Raw genomic sequence first — 22920 nt, 5'->3', positions numbered from 1 at the left:
TTAGTGTAGCCCCAGCGATTCTACAGGCCCTAGGCCTGCTTTCTAACTCTCACGTGGTACTTATACCACTTTCTTAGTATATGGTTAGTGAGGACCCTAGGGCATAACGTATACTGTGCAACTTATTGTGTATTAACTGTGTGACTTGTATTGTATTTTTACCTCTGACCTCAAAGAGTGCAGAGGGGTTGTGTTTAGATTAAATACATATATATTTGATATATACCTTGTGTGGTGTCCTTTCATTTGGTATTCAAGGGATTATATATGGTAAAACAACTTGATTAACTCGCCTACTGAAGTCTTAGCCTGAAGACTGCTGGTTCATGCTACCACTAGGATAGCTTTCTATAAGGTTGACTTTACAACCACCATCAATAAGGGTCGATTAGACTGGTACAAGGTGCCCACTAGAACTAGTGGACATCATATGCCAGGCTAACTTCTCACAATTTCTATTGCCCCATCCCAGCTCTTCCAAGCGACAGCTACCATCACCATCTACAATGACGGGACCATCCTCATTCAATCCAGAGACCGTAGTTTAAATCTCCTGGATAACATCTTCCCCATCATTAAAGAACAAGTGTCTAATCCCCAAGCTGTTACCCAATCGAATCCTACCTCCAGCACTCAAGATGCTACTTCGACCACCTCCTCTCTCATCCTCCCCCCTCTGCTTCCCCGTCCACTACGGGCATCGGACATTGCGCTTCTTATATCCTGACTACCCCTCCCATCAACACACCTCACTTCACTGCACAGAAACAGCGCACGTTCCGTCCACCTAGCATGACCGGGAATACATCCGCTCCCCCTATAGAAACAGAAAACTCTCCGGATACGATCATAGCTCCCCCCCTCTATCATAACACCCTCATTAATCAACTCCCCCCCTACCTCATCCCCTCTTCACATTAACATCCTAATAAGGACTCCTCCCACTCCAGCCAACCCCCCACAGCTCAGTTGGTGGCACTTAACAGGACACCATCTCCTTCTCGAAATCATACCACCTCATAGTTCACACACTGCTCCCAATAATACCTACCACAATAGCTCTCCAGCCAGCCACACCAACTACCCTGCCAACCACATCCACAACTCTCCCATACACATACGCAACATTATCTCCAACCCTACTCACTCCTACTCCAGATCACACACCCTACCAGTCCACATCGCACACACACACACTCACATCGCAGCCATCCTCCCCATTCATAACCACCCCAGACACCAGACTGGATGAGATTATGTCCACACTTCACCAAATCAAAGAGAATCTCCACGCTTTTAAAGTGTTGATATCGAGACAACCAAGGCTCTCCAGATCCTCAAGAACATCTTTATCTAGCAAGTCCCTGACTCACCCAACTATCACCTCTTCACATATTATACCCAGCTGGAAATCAGTACCCTCCTGAAACTTATCTACCCACCCAATGCGAAGCATCAACCCATTTTTGAAGAACGATCTCCGCTCTCTTCTACAAACCCTCTCCTACGATTCCCTCATCTCACTGACATGCCCATCCCTACTATCCTTCCCAACCCCCACATCTCCTCCATTCACAACAATAGAGGAATCATCGACAATAATCTTAGAAGAGTCCCAATCATTTAGGACCCCACCTCCTCCCTCATCACACCCCGGCTTAAATGCACACTCCTGAACTGCAGATCGGCCTTTAAACACGCTCTAGACATAGCTGACCTAATTATCTCAACTGATCTGGACCTGATAATCCTAACCGAAACCTGGCTAACTGAATCCTCATCGCCTCTCATCGACATCCTAGTACCCTCAAATTAACACATCATCAGATTGGACAGGAGTGGTAAGATAGGGGGAGGAATCGCATGCATACACTGCAGCAACATCGCCGTAAACAGAGCCATATCACCTCTATTCCCCTCTTGCGAATACATTTGCCTCGACATCAACAGCAATGGCAAACCTGTATGCTCGTTACACATCATATATCATCCTCCTGGTGACAACCTCATATTCATCTAACACCTCACGGGCCTGGTCACAACGAAAACCGGGCGACAATACACACAAATATTCCTTGGCTACTTTAATCTCCATTGGAACGACCACAATGATACAGTGGTCAACAGCCTCAAAAACTTCCTTGGCGCCCTAAACCTCAACCAAATCTGCAACAGCCCGACACACAATAAAGGCTCAATCCTGGATTTAATAATCTCTAAAATTGATTCCACTCCGCTTGAGGCAATCCAACCCTGTGATTGGTCAGACCATTGTATCATCACCTTCTTCATCATGGTAACAGTGAAACTCAACGCGGTCCAATCCACAAAACCAAAGGTATGGAGAAGAGAATTGAAAAAACTCAGCGCTAACACGTTACCCTCTTCCTGCCACAATTGGCTTCTGCCCGCTGCTGGTGCTTCCAACGTACATGATCTCACCAACCACTACCTTAACTCCATGACCTCGATAATTAACTAAATTGCTCCCCTTCAAATAAATAGAGTTTCCACGAAAGACTCTAAACCCTGGCTCAATGTTCTTCTTAACGAGGATAGACGTTCTCTCAGAACCTCGGAACGCATCTGGAGATTGGTCCCACCCGCCAAGCACCCCAAGATTCTAAAAAAAAAAAAAGAGAAATGCATACTATAGAAAGATCAAGCGCTCTAAAGCAGACTTCTTCAGCCATCAACTAGACCACGCAAGAAACCGTCCTAAAAAACTGTTTGAATTAATCAAAACCCAATCTAAAGACGCACCTCAACTACCACAAGACTTAGCCCGTCCCCAACCAACTTGTGAAGAATTCTCTACCTTTTTAATCTAAAGACTGACAACATCTCCTCAATGACCAAATCTCACACTCTAGTCCTCATATCAAAAGCTCACCACTACCCCCAACTGAGTCACAACACATCCCTTCAAAGTTTGTTCTAAAAAACGACGCAGCGTGGTCTTCCTTTGATACCTATTTGGAAGAAGCTATTGGCAAGATTCTCAGGGCCCTGAAGCCTGCCAATTACCTCACAGACCCTCTCCATGCAAACGCGGTTAAAGACTTCACCCCACTGCTCCTACCTCTCTGGACCAAAATCATTAACAGTTCACTTCTACAAGGCTGCATCCCTGACACCCTCAAGGTGGGTCAGGTATCACCCATCCTAAAGAAACCCATAGCTGACCCCACAGACCTAAACATCTACCGCCCCATCTCCAATAGTCCTACCTTGGCCAAACTTCTGGAAAAAGGTGTACACCACCAACTCACAAAACATATTGACCACTTCAACCTTCTTAAAAAACACCATTTAGGCTTCCGAGCAGGTCACAGCACGGAATCAGCCATGCCCCACATAACTGATAATGCACTAGAAATACTTGACCAGAACGGTACATGTCTTCTCATCCTACTAGATCTTTCCTCAGCCTTTGATTCGGTCAAACACGAGAACCTGATAGATCTGTTGAACCACAGAATGGGTATATCAGCGTCAGTGCTTAACTGGTTTACCTCTTTCCTGAAAACCGGACAAAAAAATTCAAGATCAACAATAGCCTGTCCAAAGCCGTTCCAGTTACGCTGGGAGTACCGCAAGGGTCTTCGCTATCCCCGACATTATTTAGCCTATTCATGGAACCACTCACCGATTTGCTACAAGCATCTAACGTGTAATTTCACATGTACGCAGATGATACCCAACTATACCTTAAGATCCATTCCCTTGAAGATTTTCAATTGCTCAATTCAACAATTAAGAACACCCAGACATGGCTGGGAGAGAATCATCTCAAACTGAACGCTCTAAAAACTGAATTCCTCCTGATTGCTCCACCGGCCAAAGCCCCTATAATGTATGACTGGGTCAAACACCTTACTACGTTCAACGTTCATCCAACCATTGTCGACTCAGCAAAATCATTGGGTATAAGACTTGACTGCAACCTAAATATGCAGAAACCCATTAGCATCACTACTAAGATAGCTAACTTCCAGATAAATACACTGAGGAAGCTGAAACCCTTCCTGTCCATCAATGACTTCAAGATGACAGTTCAAGCTCTAGCTATCCCTTGGGTTGATTATGGAAGTGTCTCTCTATGCGGCCTCCCCAAAGCGGCTATAGCCTCCATAAGAGCTTCTATTAATGCTGCAGCGAGACTCATAACTGGCTCGAAAAGAAGATTCCACATCTCCCCAGACCTAAACTCCTTGAACTGGCTACCATTTGAAGCCATAATTCATCTGAAAATAGCGTACATGATGCATAACGCCATACATCACAATACACCCTGCTATCTCTCACAGAATCTGACAATATCTGGAGGCATGAGATCCACACGAAGTGCGGAAAACTCAATACTGAAGCCACAAAGATTCAACAAGCAGAAAACATACAAGCACTTCCTGCTAGTCCCAGGGCCTGGCTCAGTCTTTCCGCCCTCTCCTGGGGTGCCCTCTCTCTGAGGGGGAAGGATGGCATCCGTGTGACAGGGACCCCAGTGCTAACATGGGAATGGGTCCACGCACCCTCTCACCACAGAGGATGTGCAGCTCTTACTCACGCCTCCATCAACATGCAGGCTCACCCTCCGTGCTGAGAACAGGTGCAGCTGCTGGGTCCCCACAGCCTTCCCCCCCGCCCCACAGCATGACTGGGCTCCTTACTGTACTCTTTGTTTGCACTGTCACGCATGTTCCCTCATACCTTTTTCCCTTCAACCCCAGCTTCACAATTGGCCCAGAAGTGATCCTCTGTAGAGAGGCCAACGCTTGAATGGGCGTGTCATCAGAAATCCTGCGCATGCTTGAAGCATGAGGCCAGTGGGGGCTGCTGTGAATCCTGACTTGTCCCATGTGCCTTCCCTAGGTGAATCCTAATTGAAGTCCTTGACCAGAAGATGTGTGTCCGTGGGTTAACCCCATTACGGCATTGAGGGATAAGCAAGTGATGTGCAGAGTGTGGATATTGCCCGGAGAGATGCTGTGTTATCGGACCGTACTGTCTGCGACCTGCTCTTACTCGGTCTCCGGGCGTTGTCCGCATTATAGAAACCCCTGTAATAAGGAAATAGAAGCGTGTGCCTCAGTGCCGGGTGTTCCAGCAGGTCCGGCCTGGTCCCGTCTGTGTGAACTCCGTCCCATAAAACAACCCGTACCTGCTCCGCCTTGGCACTTGTACCTGCCAAGAGGGTGGGTAGTTTATTTAGCACACACCTTGTTGCAGACTCCAGTCCCGTGTGGGACGGGTGGTGTTATGATCCACACCCGGGGCGCTGGGAATAGATCCCTTTATCGTGCCAAGTGCCCCGGGCCCTAAGCAATGACCGCTGGCGTATCGGAAATAAGAGCTGAGCCCAGAATGGCACAAAAAGGGACTGGTATGGGTTTCCATGCTTGTATGGAACATTTAGGATCTTGAATGAATATTCGTCCTTGTTTAGTCTGATGTTATGGTTTTGGTAATATTGTCCATGTATGTAGCACACAATTCAAACGGAATATACTCTGGGCTCTCTAATAACATTATTAGAGCCTCGAGATGATGAACGCCTGACTCGGCCCTGCGGGGATTTTGGATCTGTAACCAGCATATAACATCCAGATTTCTGCAGCGGGCGCTCAACCCACTAACCTATCTATACAAGGGTTCTATGTGTGACCTGCACGTTAAGCCGCAGTGCGCAGAAGTGACCCGGACATGTATTTGTCATTAGGATCGCAATAGATAGCCTTTGAACTCTTATGAGTCGCAAGGAAGTAGCGAAAAGCGAAAACAAAACTTACCAGCCGCGCGGCTGTCTACAGACAAGCTCACGCGCACGACCCAATCTGAAGGCGCGCGTCTAAATCCGACTCTGCCATGGACAATACTACGCGCGTGGCCAGCTCTTTCTCCCCTCGTTGTCGGCTGAGTCGACAGCTATAGTTCTGCGAGAGCGCGCTTTCGCCAGGGCAAAACCTAATAAACGATCCTTCTCAGGAATGGCGCCTAAGATATGGAATGCACTACCCCCAGAAACAAGACTGAACTCCTCCTCTACATCCTTCAAAAAGGAAGTAAAAGCGACCCTTCTGACAAAATTCAACTGAACAGCATATTCTTTGATCATTCGTACCCGCTCCATTATTCCCGATTCTGACAAGGGTCCAACTAGTCAACCCAATCACTGTATTTGACAGTGGCATGACTCACCCGGACTCACATGTTTTCGAACCGTATTGCCTTGCTTTATGTTGCTCAAGATGTTATGTATATTTGTTTTACCGGCTTTCTTGTACTATATAATTAACCTCATCTATTGTTCGCGCTTTATAAACCTTTCTAAATAAAAATAAATAAATGAAGAAAAAAGTAAATATAGCAAACTCATTCCACAAACAGCAAACGGGATAAAATATCAAGGCGTATCCTAAGAAATACAAAAATGTACGAGGAGCAGTAACTATCAACAAGTTCAAATACAAAATAAAATCCAGAATTCATCCTCAGCAAAATATTTGGTTTTAGCAGCAAAAAAGGAATTTACTAAGCATATCCGAACCTGCGCAATAAACAATTCAATAGCAGCAGTGCATGTGCAAAAACACAATCCAGAATCTCACTTTGACTGAGTCTTTAACTTAGCAGTAGTACAAAGGATGGAAAATTAACACAGTATCTCCCTCTTGTGCAAACAGCAGCAGAAAACAGCAATTAAAATATATAAATGAATTCCGTCAAATAATTTAAAAGCTTTGAACACACTGCTTTATTTTTTGACAAAATAGAATATCGCGGGCTGAAGTTACATTTTTAACACCATTTTGTAAGAACATTGGCCGTAGCCTGAGTCTGTACAATACATGCTTGACACAACCCTCTGATAAAGTCTTACTGCTCGCCCACAGTACCACAAATAGACAGTACGGTATTATCTACTTTTACCTCTGCCTACCTTTGGGGTTCCACTGGACTCTGTGCACACTATACCTTGCTTTGGTATAGTCTATACAGAGCCGGCTTCCTACAAACAGCCACTTGAAATTCCAGTTTTGACTTATTATGTAGCATTCCAAGTGTTATTTTAAAGCACTCCAACACCCTAGGCTCATATGCACTATGTAAAACTGCAAATAAAAATACATTCAAAAAACAAATACACAGAGCACCCTTTTTGGTTTTAAAACAGTCAAGGATTTCATAGTTAAGTTAAAAACTAGGGACAATTGAGACAACCGATCAACTATGCTTAAAAAATAATCATTTTGGCTGCTTCAGAATTGAGATAACTAAAATTCTCCTACACACGTTAAAACTGTACCCTGAAAAGGCAAACGGAGGGAATGCTGTACAATTCAGTGCACGCAGATATAATTAAACTAATCTGCAGATTTAAATTAAGTCTCAATCAAAAGTGAAGAAAAATGTTTATTTAAAGACATTTTGAATACGTTGTTAATAACTTGAAGTTAAATTAACTAAATGGTAAAATACTGCTGTAAATTATTTTATGAAGTACATTTGAAAAAGAGAAATAAATCTATCACATACACCAAAAATACATAGCGATTTACAAAAATCTCAAGTCAACCTTACCTTCGGGCAATGTAATAGAAAACTGGATTCCCAGCTTTTGATGTTCCTGCTTGATAGAAGATATTCAGAGTTTTCAAAGCTTTGAATTCCTCCTTTTCATGCACCTGATGCCTATTTTTTTTAGAAAAATTGCACGCTTTAAAAAACAATGTATATTTGAAGTTTATATATACACAATAATTTGCAGCGCACATGGTGCTGAAATTCCCAAACAAACCTGATCATCCATGCAAAAACTGCTATGAGCTCCAATGATTTATTTATTCATAACAGTCACATCCTCAGCCAAACCGTATCTAGGTGCAGTGGAAATCACAAGTTAGAGCCACAGGCATAAGAGCGGTTAGCATAAAAGATTTAAAAAGTTTGCCAGGCCCAAAATAGGAAATTGCTTTACTGCAAATGTAATGCAATGTAAAAGGCATTTCTAAAGCACGACTGTTACTCTGAAGAGTGTCCTTGCGCTCTGCACTGTCAGTGGAGAAACAGAGAGCGAAACCAGACAATTCTTTGGGCGCTCTGGATTTTAGAGATGAGGGTGGGATTTTGAAATCCAACGTTGCTGTCACAGGTGGCCAGACTTTATTTTTAAAAAAAAATCTTAGAAAGTACTTGCACAGTACTTCTTTGTCTTTGACTGAAAACTAACATGTATTGAGAAAATGTTAAATTACTTCTGCTAAATATATGCCAACACAATTGTTTAAAGGCTGCACAACCACCCTATAAAGTTGAACAGGTCAGGTACCTAATTTTCTCCCACTAACAAACATGATGTGTTGGGAAGAGAGAGTGAAGAATAATTAAGCATTCATCTCCCCTAAGGAACCCAGTATCACCTGTAATGATGTTCCTGGGTGGCATTTCATGCCTTTTTAGGCAGCAAAATGCTCTTGTGAAAGAATAATCAAGTTCTGAATTGAGCTCTTTTCCACCAAAGCCTCTCACTTCAACTGCCAAGCTTATTCAGCTTAGCTTTATTCTCAGTTACCTGGTGGAGTGTCAGTCTAGTTCACTCCATCATTCCCCTCCCCTTACCCAATCCTGGCCAGATCACAATTAACATTTGCAAGGAGACCCAAGGAAGATCAACATACAGATATATTCCAATGACAACTGATATCGAAGTGAACAATTAATGGAAGTGTCAACAAAAAGGAAAAAATTTGAACGTTGTGACTGTCACCCTCATGCTGCAGTGAGAGAAGCGGAGTTAGATAACATCTAGAATTATATCTGGCACAATTTAGACAAAGCGCAGCCACCAGGCTATTTTGGACCGTGTGAAATTCGCAAAATAATTGAAATCGTCTACACGCACATAACAATAACAACTCGATTGTCTATAACACTTGGTACCACAATTTTGCCGATCACAGTTCTTTTAAAGAGCAGATTTTACTATTGAACCAAAACGGGATATCATTTATTACTTAAGGGATAGCAAGAGCCAAGTTGTCTGTACATGAAAACCAGCATCTGACAACAACTTCCATAGATATCAGAACAAGAAGCACTGAATCATCCTTCTAGCACAGGTTCAACCACTGATTATTATATTTATATCTGGAGCATTAATAACTGGTCTTCAGAATCAAGTTTATTCACACTCCAGGTTAAATGCCAAGCAGAAAAAGCCATAGCTCATATCTGGGAAGAGACGATGGCACCAATACCTAAAGGTAGGGGAAACCCCACTACTAAATGAGTAGTAAATAAACAAATACATGAAAAGTGATATAGCCACACAACTCTCCTAAATGACTCAAGACCTGTTCACTTATATTAGTCAAAATCACTAAGAATTGCTCTTTCTGCTGTTTTTCACAAAAGGCAAGTGGCTGAATGGGCTCCAGAATAAATATGTTCCAGATATATAGTCACTTAACAGAAAGAAGAATGTCCTTTGGAAAACGCTCCTTAACTATTGACCATTATCAGTAGTTGATCTTTGGTTTGCAAATGTCGGTCAGAAATAAGATTGTTTTCTAATAAAAAAGAAACTTCTAACATTTGAATAAACGTTCAGAAGGAGCATATGAAAATTCTAGCAATGAAAGCCAGAGGACTGCTTTAAAATCTCAAAAGGCAACGATTCATTCTCCAAGAGCTCACACCAGCCAAATGGCAAAAACCCCAAAAAACGCATAGTAAAAATCCCTATCAACGTTCAGTTATTCCATTTGCCCATTTGAAGCTATCTGATGCAGGAAATATTTGGGGTAGACAGTGAAAACAATAAGGAGAATGTTTTTGGCTTCCTCACCGCTACATAGCACCCAAGAAAGGAGGCTGGCAGGATGGCCAGATAGCAGCTTCGGAGGCTGCATGTCACTGGACACCCTATATAGACACACTAGCCATGCCCACCAAAACGAGGTCATTTAGCTATAATCTCAGAGGAGTGCACTCCGGCCGAATTCATGGTTTGAGGCTTGGGTTGTTGTTCACAAGAAGCTAAATTATCTCCAGAATGTAATCACTCCTTAATGAAAAATCAGTAAGAAAGACACCATCTTGTTTCAAGGATCCAGCAAGGATGAGGCAAACGAAGTATGTACATCTACAAATTTTTCATACTGCAGAGTAATCATTTTCCAATGATTAGCCAGACCAGTAGATTGGGCATTAGATCAAGGAGAAAAGCATTTCAATGGCCACGTAGGAAGGCTATTTGAAAAAGGAAGAAATGTGCAATGTTCATCCCACCCACGTTGCCTTAACCTTCTCTTATTCAATAAGGTTCTGGTGTCTTCTCCTTTCATACCCAAGAAGAGATCAACAGGTTTAATTGTTGAAAACTGACTTGAACATCTGATCAGGAACTTAATTATGTGAGTAAATGATCTATTAAGGTACATAACAACGAAGTGAAATCGAACATGTAGCAATCATATTTCACTACTGCGGTCTATGAAGGCTTAAAGACAGTTTTTAGGAAGACAGATTTTGCACAATATGTTCACTAACTGCATTTGTTCTAAAATGCCTCTTACTTTTGGCTGTTGTAAACAAAATTATGGCTCCTGATAAACAGCTAAGGCTCGAAATGCATAAGGGTTGTGAAAGAAACAACATCACAGTGCAGGGATGTTGACGTAATACGTACAAAAATGAGGTTATCAATGAAATGAGACGAAAAAAAGAGGACTAATAAATAAGTGAAGCGATTAAAATAATTTTTTAAAGAAAGAACCCTAAATAAAACTTACTTATGTTGCAAGTGATCATCGTCTCACTAGCCCTGGAACATCATACTAAAGTGGCATGTCTTAAACCATGCCTCTTGACAGTGGTCAATTGGATGGCCGACTGCGGTCTTAAACTGAACGGTGGAAAAACTGAGGTCAGGATCCTAGGTAACAAACCTCGGTCAAGAACTTCAGGATCTGTATGGATGACAAAATGTCTGTTGAAGTCCAAGACAGGAAACTAGCCGCAGGCTTTTTTAAGATCTTCGGAACCATCAGAAAGTTATTGGGAATTCTACCTATATTACTTCCCAATATACCTTTCTTCAAGCTTTAGTGATCTCGCATCTGGACTACAGTAATGCATTTTACTTAGGTACGTCCCAATCCAATCAATCAATCAATCAATCATAGACATTTATAGAGCGCTCTACTTACCCGGAGGGTCTCAAGGCGCTAGGGGGAGTGGGGGTGCTGCTACTGCCCGAACAGCCAGGTCTTGAGCTTCTTCCTGAAGGCGAGGTGGTCTTGGGTCAGGCGCAGGTCGGTCGGGAGGGAGTTCCAGGTCTTGGCGGCCAGGTAGGAGAAGGACCTTCCTCCTGTTGTCGTTCTTCGGATGCGGGGGACGTGGGCGAGGGCGTGACTGGCTGATCGGAGGTGTCGTTTGGGAGCGTAGAAGTTGATGAGGTTGTTGAGGTAGCTCGGGCCTTGATCGTGAAGAGCTTTGTGTGCGTGGGTAAGGCGACGGGAGGTGATTCTCTTGTTGACCGGGAGCCAGTGCAGGTCTCTTAGGTGTCCGGAGATGTGGCTGTGTCGTGGGATGTCGAGGATGAGTCTGGCTGAGGCGTTCTGGATCCGTTGGAGTCTCTTCTGGAGCTTGGTGGTGGTTCCGGCGTAGAGGGCGTTGCCGTAGTCCAGTCGGCTGGTGACGAGGGCCTGGGTGACAGTCTTCCTGGTCTCGGTGGGGATCCACCGGAAGATTTTCCGTAACATGCGCAGGATGTTGAAGCACGACGAGGAGACGGCGTTGACTTGCTTGGTCATGGAGAGGGAGGAGTCCAGGATGAAGCCCAGGTTGCATGCGTGGTCTGTCGGTTTGGGTGCGGTTCCCAGGGCGGGGGGCCACCAGGAGTCGTCCCAGGCGGAGGGCGAGGATCCCAGGATGAGGACTTCCGTCTTGTCCGAGTTCAGCTTCAGGCGGCTGGTCGACATCCACTCGGCTACCTCTTTCATTCCTTCGTGAAGATTGGCTTTGGCGGCGGCGGGGTCGTTGGTAAGGGAGAGGATCAGCTGGGTATCGTCGGCGTAGGAGATGATGTTCAGGTTGTGTTGGCGTGCGATGGCCGCGAGGGGGCTCATGTAGACGTTGAAGAGGGTTGGGCTCAGCGAGGATCCTTGGGGTACGCCGCAGATGACTTCAGTGGCCTTTGATTTGTACGGTGGTAGGCGGACTCTCTGGGTTCTTCCGTCGAGGAAGGAGATGATCCATTCCAGTGCCTTCTCCTGGATTCCGACGTTGTAGAGGCGCTGCACTAGGGTGCGGTGGCAGACGGTGTCGAAGGCCGCTGAGAGGTCTAGGAGGATGAGGGCCGCTGTTTCTCCGTTGTCCATCAGGGTTCGGATGTCATCGGTGGCAGCGATGAGGGCGGTCTCGGTGCTGTGGTTGGCTCGGAAGCCAGACTGTGAGGGGTCGAGGGATCCGTTCGTCTCGAGGAAGGCGGCCAGTTGCTTGTTGACGGTCTTCTCGATGACTTTGGCCGGATACGGGAGCAGCGAGATGGGGCGGTAATTCTTGAGTTCGGTGGGGTCCGCTGTTGGTTTCTTGAGTAGAGCGCTGAGTTTGGCGTGCTTCCAGCTCTCAGGGAAGGTGGCGGTGGTGAAGGAGGTGTTGATGATGTCCCGCAGGTGGGGTGCGATGACAGCGTCGGCCTTGTTGAAGACGTGGTGAGGGCAGGGGTCGGTCGGAGATCCGGAGTGGATGGAGTTCATCATGCGGACGGTGTCTTCGGTGCTGATCGGAGTCCAGGCGCGGAGGGTGGTGGTGGGGGGCGGTGGTTCGGTCGTTTCGGACGTGGCGTTCATTGGTTGGGTGTTGAAGCTGTTGTGTATGTCTGCGATCTTGTTGTGGCAGTAGGAGGCGAGGGAGTTGCAGAGTTCTTGCGATGGGGTGATGTCGTTGTTTCCGGCGTTGGGGTTGGAGAGCTCTTTCACGATGTTGAAGAGTTCCTTGCTGTTGTGTGCGTTGTTGTCCAGTCGGTCCTTGAATGCAGTTTTCTTGGTGTCGCGGATCAGCTGGTGGTGCTTCCGGGTGGCAAGCTTGAGGGTGGTCATGTTGTCCGGTGTTGGCTCCCTTCTCCAGGCTTTCTCGAGGGCTCGGCAGTTCTTCTTGGAGCTCTTGAGTTCGTCGGTGAACCATGGGGCCTTCTTGCTGCCGGGTCTGCTGGGCGGGGTCTTCAGTGGGGCGAGTTTGTCCGCGCAGTTGCTGATCAACTTCGTGAGGTTGTCGGCGGCCTGGCTGGGGTTCGCTGAGCTGGCGGGAGGGTGCTGGCTCAGGGAAGCGGCGAGCTGGTCGACTGTGATCTTGCTCCAGTTTCTGCGGGCGACCTGTTGCTGGTGGTGGTGGATCGTCGTTCTACTGAAGGTGAAGTGGACGCAGCTGTGGTCCGTCCAGTGGAGTCCTGTGGCGTGGCTGAAGGTGATGTCTTTGCTGGATGAGAAGACGGCGTCGAGTGTGTGTCCGGCGAGGTGGGTGGGGGTGGTCACCAGCTGCTTGAGTCCGAGGTTGTCGTGCAGGGTGGTGGTGTTGCGGTCGTTGTTGTTCTCCAGGTGGAAGTTGAGGTCCCCTAGGAGGATGTAGTCAGCGGAGGGGAGGGCATGCGGGCTGACGAAGTCGGCGATGTCCTCGCTGAATTGTGTGCGTGGTCCCGGGGGTCGGTAGATCAGGGTGCTTCTGAGGGTGGTCTTCAGGTCGGTGTGGATCTGGAAGTGTAGGTGTTCGGCGGTAGTCAGGATGTCGTCGGTGTAAGTCGTGATGCGGATGGTGTCCCTGTGGATGATGGCCATGCCTCCTCCCATCTGGTTGGCGGTGCGGTCCCTCCGGGTGATCTTGTAGCCCTCTGGGATGGCGATGGCGATGTCGGGCGCTGAAGAGGCGTTCATCCAGGTCTCCGTGAGGAAGGCAACGTCAGGAGCTGTGGTGTCGATGAGGTTCCACAGTTCGATGGCGTGTCTGTGGACTGAGCGGGTGTTGAGGAGGATGCACTTGAGGTGGTTGCTGCTGGTGTTCGGCTTGGCGGGTGCTGGTGTGGGGCAGGTCCGGATGCAGGTGAACTTGCAGGCGGTGCAGCAGAAGGGTCCGTGGGAGCGTCTCGGGGTGGCACGGTAGCATCCCGGGACTCGTCCGTCGTTGAGTGCGATGAGGGTGGCGGCGTCGTACGTCCGGCGGGTGGGCTGGGATCTGCGGAGGCCAGGGGTCCTGGCACGGACGGGCGCAGACGGGCTTACCTTTGGCGCACCTTCGGCGCTCAGTCGGCGCTCCCGCTGAGCGCGTCCGCTGCGCGGTCGCTGAGGAGGCGTCATAAGAAGGGAGCCGGGAGGGCGGGTCAGGCTAAAGCGAATAGATGTTGGTCAAAAGATGATAGCATGCCTGCTGATGAGAATGCCTAGGCATCACTTCGACTCAAATTAACTTGGCAAACTTCATTGGCTCCCAATAAAAAAAAGGGCTCAATTTAAAGCGCCATGTATAACATATTGTGCTTTCAATAACACGCCAGATCTTACTACGCCGTCTTGTTCAGCCATATGTGCCATTAAGATCCTCTAATTCGCAGCATTCAAGGATTCTGAAAATCCATAAAACCAGATGCGGGGTCAGTCTTTTATTTACCCAGCAGCGAAGCTTTGGAATTCCCTCCCTTAAAACTTCTCAGTTCCTGTGACAAACTCAGCTTCAGGAAGTCTCTCAATGTCTGCTTTTTTCAGAGAGTCTGATTTGGTACAGTGGGAACTAGTTCATCTACATGCCTTTTAACGCCAGGAAGCCCTATTTGCGCAGCTGTGGGATCCACTGTCAGGCGCTTTATTTTTACTTGCGCAGCTGGGCACTTTAGGAATGCCAATAAAAAACATAGAAATGGAAGGAACTGCATTCAAGTGTATCCACTACAGCGCAAATTAGTATAGTGCCCCAAATATTGCCAAGCATTGCCAGTTTGTCATTTATTTCCCTTCCCCACCAAGCAATTTATTTGGAAGAGACTGCTTCTAAGAGGGATTTTACTTGGGGTCTGACAGATGTAGTTCAGATACAAAATGAACGTTTCTGTAGCTCCATTTATAAATGTTACATCAGTGAAAAAAATTACGAATTAATAAAACTTAATTTAATATCTGCAAATTTGTACTGTACTTTTAAACATGCCAAAAATTGAAAGATGAGCGCGTACTTATTTCTTTCTTATTGGGAAGGCATGCACACCTTCTCAATACATTCAGCATTACCTACACAAAGATATTTACCATTACGTTTTCAGGAAAATTACCTTGTCATGAATTCCTCAAACTTTGAGCTGGTGAGATTCAAGCTTGACCAGTGGGTGTCTGCTACAGGTTTGTGCTCTGGGGGGCCCAAGTATGCAAGAAGTGTAGCCATTTTGTCAAAGGGTCTCCTCCCCACCGCTTTATGATCCCTAAAATAAGAAATTGATATAAATAAATTATGAATTGTTCTCTTAACCTATTGATCAATAAATGTGGGCTAAGCAAGAAGATATAATAACTATATGAGTTACATCAGAAATAGATCTTGTCTCTTTATTTGCACTCCACATGCAAACTTGAATTGAAATATAGCATCATACAGCCTTTCATTGGTCTATTAATGCAAATACCATGAATCTTCATGTATCTGTTGAGAAACACTAAATTGACAAGAAAACCTTCTGAAAAAAAACATGCAGGCATCACAGATCGTTATTACTATACTAAGTAAGCAACATTGCACATCTTAAATTTTCATCTTCAATTTATTTGTAAATAACAAGGAAGGTAAAGTTTTCTACCGGTTACTGGAGAGATATTGGCCAATCTTCTCCTGATTGTTCCACAGCAATCGGTGTAAAGCTAGAACATTTCCATCGCTGATAAAGGATAAGCTGTGGTTTACAGTTTCACTAGCTGGGCAATCTGATGCAATATCAAGGAAAAACCTAAAAAATAAAAAAATTATATTTGTAACCCAGATGGAGTAGGCTTTTAAAAAGAAGTTTTTACAAGTGATAGATTATATACCAACTAACTTCAGAAAAAACCATAAAAATGAAGAGATGCAGGTGAAACTAGCAGTACAGTGGTTGGCTGGTGTTTACATTTTTGATACTTTTCGTCAAATATAGATTTGCTCCTTTTCCTTTCCAATCCAACTCCCACTGATAGATTCAGGTTTTATTGACAACAAACATAAAAGTCTAACCACTACCATTTGAAATATAAATGTGCATTCTAATCTATATACCTATTTGTGCATATATATTACCTACTGGCGGTCGCCAGTAGGTATATATAGTTAGGATTTTTTTGAATAGGGATTTCTGAAAATTCTATGTTGAATAACATTGGCGTTGATGGACGGAATTGGCTGAAACTTTCAGGAAAATGGCACATTTTGTTCCTGAGCGTCCCCTGAAAGTTTGGGGGGGTTTCATCAAGCGGGGGCCGAGAAAAAAGGGGGGTCCCAAAACGTGTTTTTAACAGTGAGTTTTCCATAGGGCGGTTGGACTCACTTTTAGCTCGAACGGCTGAATGGATTTCCACAAAACTTGGCAAAGTTGTAGGGACTGGTAGCCCGATGTGCCTTTGCTATGTCTCAAGATATATGCTCCAGTGGTTTTTACGAAAATTAACTTTGAAAAATATATATTGGGCTACATTGGGCTATATATATGTTAGAGCCCAAATGTAGCCCCATGTAGCCCAAAGATGGCCACCAGAGACAAAAAAAAACAAATGTAGCCCAAATATCAGCCAGATGTAGCCCAACTATAGCCCAGTGACAGAATGTCCCAGAGTGTTCTAAAGAACAACTAGAGCGCTAACAGTCTTTCTTATGACAAAAGTATGGCACACCTGAAGTCATCTTGATTGGAATAAAGTGTTAACACTTAAAACATTTAATTTGCAAAGGAACAAAATGAGGGGGTTCATTTTGCCATAGAAATTATGATTAGTGCTGAAGAAAGAAAAATTAGGGCACATTTTGAGTGACTTCTCAAATCCTCTTATATTTCATTGAAAAAATTCTGATATGCAGTCTCCCAAGATGGCCACCAGAGACAAAAGAGCCCAAATGTAGCCCAAATATCAGCCAGATGTAGCCCAACTATAGCCCAATGACAGAATGTCCCAGAGTGTTCTAAAGAACAACTAGAACGCTAACAGTCTTACTTATACAAAAGTATGGCACACCTGAAGTCATCTTGATTGGAATAAAGTGGTAACACTTAATACATTTAATTTGAAAAGGAACAAAATGAGGGGTTTCATTTTGCCATAGAAATGTTATTATATATATATATATATATATATATATATATATATATATATATATATATATATATATATAACCTACTGGCGGTCGCCAGTAGGTATATATAGTTAGGATTTTTTTGAATAGGGATTTCTGAAAATTCTATGTTGAATAACTTTGGCATTGATAGACAGAATTGGCTGAAATTTTCAGGAAAATGGCACATTTTGTTTCTGAGCGTCCCCTGAAAGTTTGGGGGGGGTTTCGTCAAGCGGGGGCCGAGAAAAAAGGGGGGTCCCAAAACGTGTTTTTAACATTGAGTTTTCCATAGGGCGGTTGGACTCACTTTTAACTCGAACGGCTGAATGGATTTCTATGAAACTTGGCAAAATTGTAGAGACTGTTTGCCCGATGTGCCTTTGCTAGGTTTCAAGATATGTGCTCCAGTGGATTTTGAGAAATGAACGTTCAAAAAAATATATATATCTGTGACAGCGTCCAGGTTAGCGCCCCGGTTTGCGTACCAGACGCGTAACGGAACTTCCCGAGGAGAAGCGGATTGGCTCTCCGGTGACTGTCAACATTCTAAACAGTCTGGAGCGGCCGCCATCTTGTCTCTCGGTAGGATCGAGAGACAAGAGGTGGAAATAAACGAAGGGGGAAATGAATGAAAGGGGGCAAGGTAGACCCCTCCTGACCCCCTAGGATTGATGTGGGGGCTATTAAAGGGCCCCGCGGGGCAAAAAAACTAAAATAATTTTTTTCGATTTTTCGCGGTGGAAGCGCTACCCGGTACGCGAACCGGGTAGCTCACCGGTAGCGTAACGGGAGTCCGCCATCTTGTGTTTCGGACGAATTTAGTCACAAGATGGAGGATAAACAATGTTGGGAATGGGTATAAAGGGGCACGGGAGACATTTCCTGACCCCCTAGGTTTTCTGAGGGTGGCTGAGGAGGCCCATATATGTAAAAAAAAAACACCTTTTTTTAAAAATTTTCGCACGGTTAGCGCCCGGTCCGCGCACCGGGTAGCGTTCCGGAAAGCGTAACAAGGGGAAAACCAAGGGAAATAGTAAAATAATATTTTAGAGTGCTTTGAGGTAGGGTAGCTCTGAATAGAGCTGCTGTGTTGTGTGGGTGATGTAAGTACCAACATGTAGGTACCAATGAAGAGTCTAAAATTCAATGTACACCGTCTCCTCTGTAGATATTTTGTATGTTCTAATATGGGTTATTTAAATGTAAATGTGTGAAAAAGCACTTCATGCTTTAAAGCAATTGTATTTTTGAACTGATTGTTCTTTCCTCTTAGTCCTCCTCTTTGTTTTTTTTTCCCCACACTCTTCTTCAGCATGGTAGTTGATAAATTCGTTCCCTCATAAAATTTATATACATAAAAAAATTATATTAAATACATATAAAATATATTTTTCCTTTAAAAGAAGAATACATTTTACAGCTTTTGATATTTGCTATTAAAAAACCTTGAAAATTCACTGAAAAAACCATAGGTTATAGACCATATATAGTTAGGAATTAGCATTTACAAAACCTTATTTTACTCACACAAAACCATTGAAATTCGCATATATAGTTAGTTGCACTAACTATATATCGCGCACCCGCATTCCACTGCTGATCATGTCACATATTACATCATTCATGACATGGTCAGTGACATCACTGATGACATCACTGATGACATCTCAAATGACATCACTGATGACAACATCCAGTGACTGTATGTTTCTGTAAAGTTACAATATGTCTTACATATTGAAGAATGAGTGGATGTATAAGTGTCTGGATGAAGGATTTAGTAGGTGCATGACTGACTGTATGAGTGAGTGATTAAATGTGTCTCACTGAGTGCATGGGTTAGTGACTAAACTGTATTAATTTGTGCATCATTATGTCTGTTGTTCTGTAAACTGCTGCATGTGTTGATCAGTAGCTATATGAGTAACTATATGGGTTATTGATTGGTTGCCCAAGTATTTGTATGGGAGACTGAGTGTGTGTGTGGGTGGCTGGGAGGTGTATGACTCTGTGCATAGATGTGTGAGCAGTTTATTCACTAGATGTATGGGTTCAAAAGTGCATGTGGAAACAGCTGTAGCGGTTGACTGTGTGCATGAGTGTATTGGTGAGTGAATGGATATCTCAGTGCTACATGTCAAAGTAAGTACATATGTAAAACACAGTACATGTGAGAGTTGACATATATAAATAACTGTGCATAAGAGCCAGTGAATGTGTGAGTGGCTGTATGGATCATTGTGAACTTGTATCAGGGATTGTATAAGAGAGTAAATATGTGTTAGTATATGTTTGAATAAGTAAGGTGTGTATAACTGTATAGTTGAGGAAATGGAGGTGTGATTGATTCTTTGCATGACTGACTAGGTGTGTGAGTAACTCCATGGATGAGTGACAGTCTGTGAGTGTCTGATTACACTGAGTGTATCTAAGGTTATATTAGAGTCTGAAGAGGTTCATCGTATAATCACATGAATGATGTCATCAGTGATGTGATCAGTAATGTCAAATGAGATGTCATCAGTGATGTGATCAGTGATGTCATCAGTGATGTCATCAGTGATGTCATTTGAGATGTCATCAGTGATGTCATTTGAGATGTCATCAGTGATGTCATTTGAGATGTCATCATGATGTCATCAGTGATGTCATCAGTGATGTCACTGACCATGTCATGAATGATGTAATATGTGACATGATCAGCAGTGAATTGCGGGTGCGCGATATATAGTTAGTGCAACTAACTATATATGCAAATTTCAATGGTTTTGTGTGAGTAAAATAAGGTTTTGTAAATGCTAATTCCTAACTATATATGTTCTATAACCTATGTTTTTTTCAGTGAATATATATATATATATATATATATATATATATATATATATATATATATATATATATATATATATATACACACACACATATATATATATATATATATGAACAGAAAATCCAGCTCCCGTGAAGCAAAACTCCGTGGAAGAAGGCACAGCACAAAGTGGTTTCAGGATTCGGCATCAATTTATTACATCATGTCGCCCTCAATCCCAGGTACAGAAAAACGTTTCGGCCTTCACAGAGGCCTTTCTCAATCTATACATATATACAATCTATATATATACACACACATATATATATATATATATATATATATACATATACACACACACATATATATACACACACACACATATATATATATATTATTACACACATGTGTATATATATATATATATATATATATATATATATATATATATATATATATATATATATATATATATATATATATATATATATATATATATAAGGTTTCGCACATCCACTTCGTCTGTTTCAGAATTATTAGGCGGTGCGGCTACTCTCACCATCCGCTGCCAAGGATGTATATCAGACCAATAGTTGTATAAGAGCAGAGAGGCGCACACAGTGAAGTCAATAATGTAAGAGAGTCCAAAAGGAAGTGTAGATCTTCAGTTCTTATTTATAAAAGTATTCTTTATTTTCATGTACAGCGGCACAGCCAACGCGTTTCATTCCCATTCGTGCCTTGGGAATTTCATCAGGGCTGCAAAAATACATTGACCGGTATAAGTATTTAACAAATATTAAAAAGACATTCACCCGAAAAGGGCACTAGTCCAAGCCAAATTGCATAAAAGAACATACCCATAGATCCAAAATTATTGACCAAGTTGTAAATCTCCTAAGTGACAAATTTAAGTTTAAAAGTTACCTAGTGAAAGCATATACCCCCTCACCGGTACTATGCGATCACAGGGCCAGCACAGGCCAAAATGTTTGGACCTGATTAAAAACACAACACCATGCCTATTGGAGAATTAGACATCCGAAACGTGCAAGTGTTCAAGTCATGCAGACAATTGTGAAAAAGGAAAAAGAAAGAAAGAGAGGTGTGATTCAAATGCCCTTGGTCCCAGCATAGAAAGAAGAGATCCAGGTGAAGGAATGTGATCCAACTACCCTGTGTTCAAGCCTAGAATCCAAACCAGACAGGTGAAAACCAAGATAAGAAACAGTTCTTGGTGATAAAATAAGATCCGAAGTGCACAGGTCCAAGTGACCCTAAAGTACGTAAAGAGAAAGTTAAGAAAACTGCTGCCGCTCACCATGTATAGACAGTTTCTCGCGGTCGTACTTCTTCAAGAACAATATATAAAACAGTCACGGTAGGTCACAGTGTGTGCCTATAATGAGAATATTCTACAAAAAGTGAGAAAAGAATGTATTTTAGATAAATCCGATGGTTCTTGCGGGAACATAGGGATCCTGTTTATAATAATGGGAGGAGGGGAGCAGAAAAAAAGTAGAGCTATGGTAAACCTCACTTCTAGGTATTTACAATATGAAACAGATTGGAGGGCTTGAAACGTCTAAGTTTCTAATCTTTTTTAAACTCAATGATGCCTTCTATTGATAAAAATAATAGGGGATGACCAAAGTGGCGATTCCAAAGGTCCCTTTTGGATGGTTATATTGACGAAAGGGGTATATAATACCTGCAAGCTGCTTTGTGCTTGGTTCCAAGTGGAATGCCGATCCAAGTCCCCCCGAAGTTTCTGATCACTGTCACTTGTGCAAGTCAATCGAGGAAGAATATTCCGGACCCCTTTATATAGGAAATTAAAAGGATATATAGATGTTAGCCCTATGAGTATCACGATGGAAACGGACATCCCCGAAATCGTAGTCCTACAATTAAAAGAAGATAATTTGCCCATTTATTAGGGTATCGTGGATCAAATTGTGTCTTTCGATCCCCGAGGGATGCCCCCATTTGTAATGACCTGTTTGAGCCCCCTCCTGTGAATTATGCCAAGTGCCAAAGCTACATGGTGGTTGGTTTAAGCGGCATTGGATGACTGCCCTTCTTATTTGGGCAGCATACATTTGATTAAAATCAAAAGAAAATTGTTGCAAGATCACAAATGTTTTACAGCAACAGGCCTTGTGTAAAAGAGCGTTAGGCAGTGTGACGATGTCTTTAGGACAGTAGTATCAAGGGTATCCAGATGACAAGCAACAAATGCTGAATATATATTTTTATCTAGAACAACTAATAGCCTCGCCCCGATTTGTAAGTTCCCCCACTTATCTGCCAGTTCCCCAAAAATCAGAAGGTATACCTCGGGGGAATTCCGAAAGAGAAAGGGGGGTCTGAATGCTCGATGAAGTATCCGGCTTCAGTAGGGTGTTAGATGGCGAGTTAACGCAACGGAGCCTGTGGAAGGTCAAAGGCATAAGATTAGGTCATGTATGGATGTACTTAAAACGCGCGTTTTGTGCGAGTTCAAGGGTGCCTGGCAGTGTCGCTTACCTTTGATAAGGCCCCCGTTTTCCTCCGCTCCTCCTCGTGGAATACTGGATGCACCGGGGATTCGTCGCGCGCCATATTTGAAGCACGGTGCTTCATAACTGGAAAGTCACGTGACGCCGAGATCAGACCAAGCCATAAGCAGCGGAATCTTTGTACTAATATGGCGGCCATCTTAGAGTATTGCCGGCGATACAATTTTTATGACAAGTTATTATCCCAATTGGGAATAGAAACCAATAAGATAC

The 22920-nt window shown here is 43.6% G+C and overlaps 1 protein-coding gene across 6 annotated transcripts in view; it reads right to left on the bottom strand.

The window, feature by feature from the left end:
• NF1 (neurofibromin 1) overlaps window positions 1-22920 on the bottom strand; it is a 2008692-nt gene that overhangs the window by 684029 nt on the left and 1301743 nt on the right. For all 6 annotated transcript variants that reach the window (XM_086954827.1, XM_086954826.1, XM_086954830.1 and 3 more), the window contains 3 exons: window positions 15836-15982; window positions 15317-15463; window positions 7582-7692 (listed from right to left, as the gene is read on the bottom strand). In XM_086954827.1, coding sequence (XP_086810953.1) covers window positions 7582-7692; window positions 15317-15463; window positions 15836-15982 — 405 coding nt within the window. The remainder of the gene's footprint in view (window positions 1-7581; window positions 7693-15316; window positions 15464-15835; window positions 15983-22920) is intronic.

This window comes from Lissotriton vulgaris, chromosome 2_1 (genome assembly GCF_964263255.1).
Source record: "Lissotriton vulgaris chromosome 2_1, aLisVul1.2, whole genome shotgun sequence".
Classification (NCBI taxonomy): domain Eukaryota; kingdom Metazoa; phylum Chordata; class Amphibia; order Caudata; family Salamandridae; genus Lissotriton; species Lissotriton vulgaris.
Note: the sequence above shows the minus strand (reverse complement) of the source record. Positions and strands in the feature narration are given on the sequence as shown.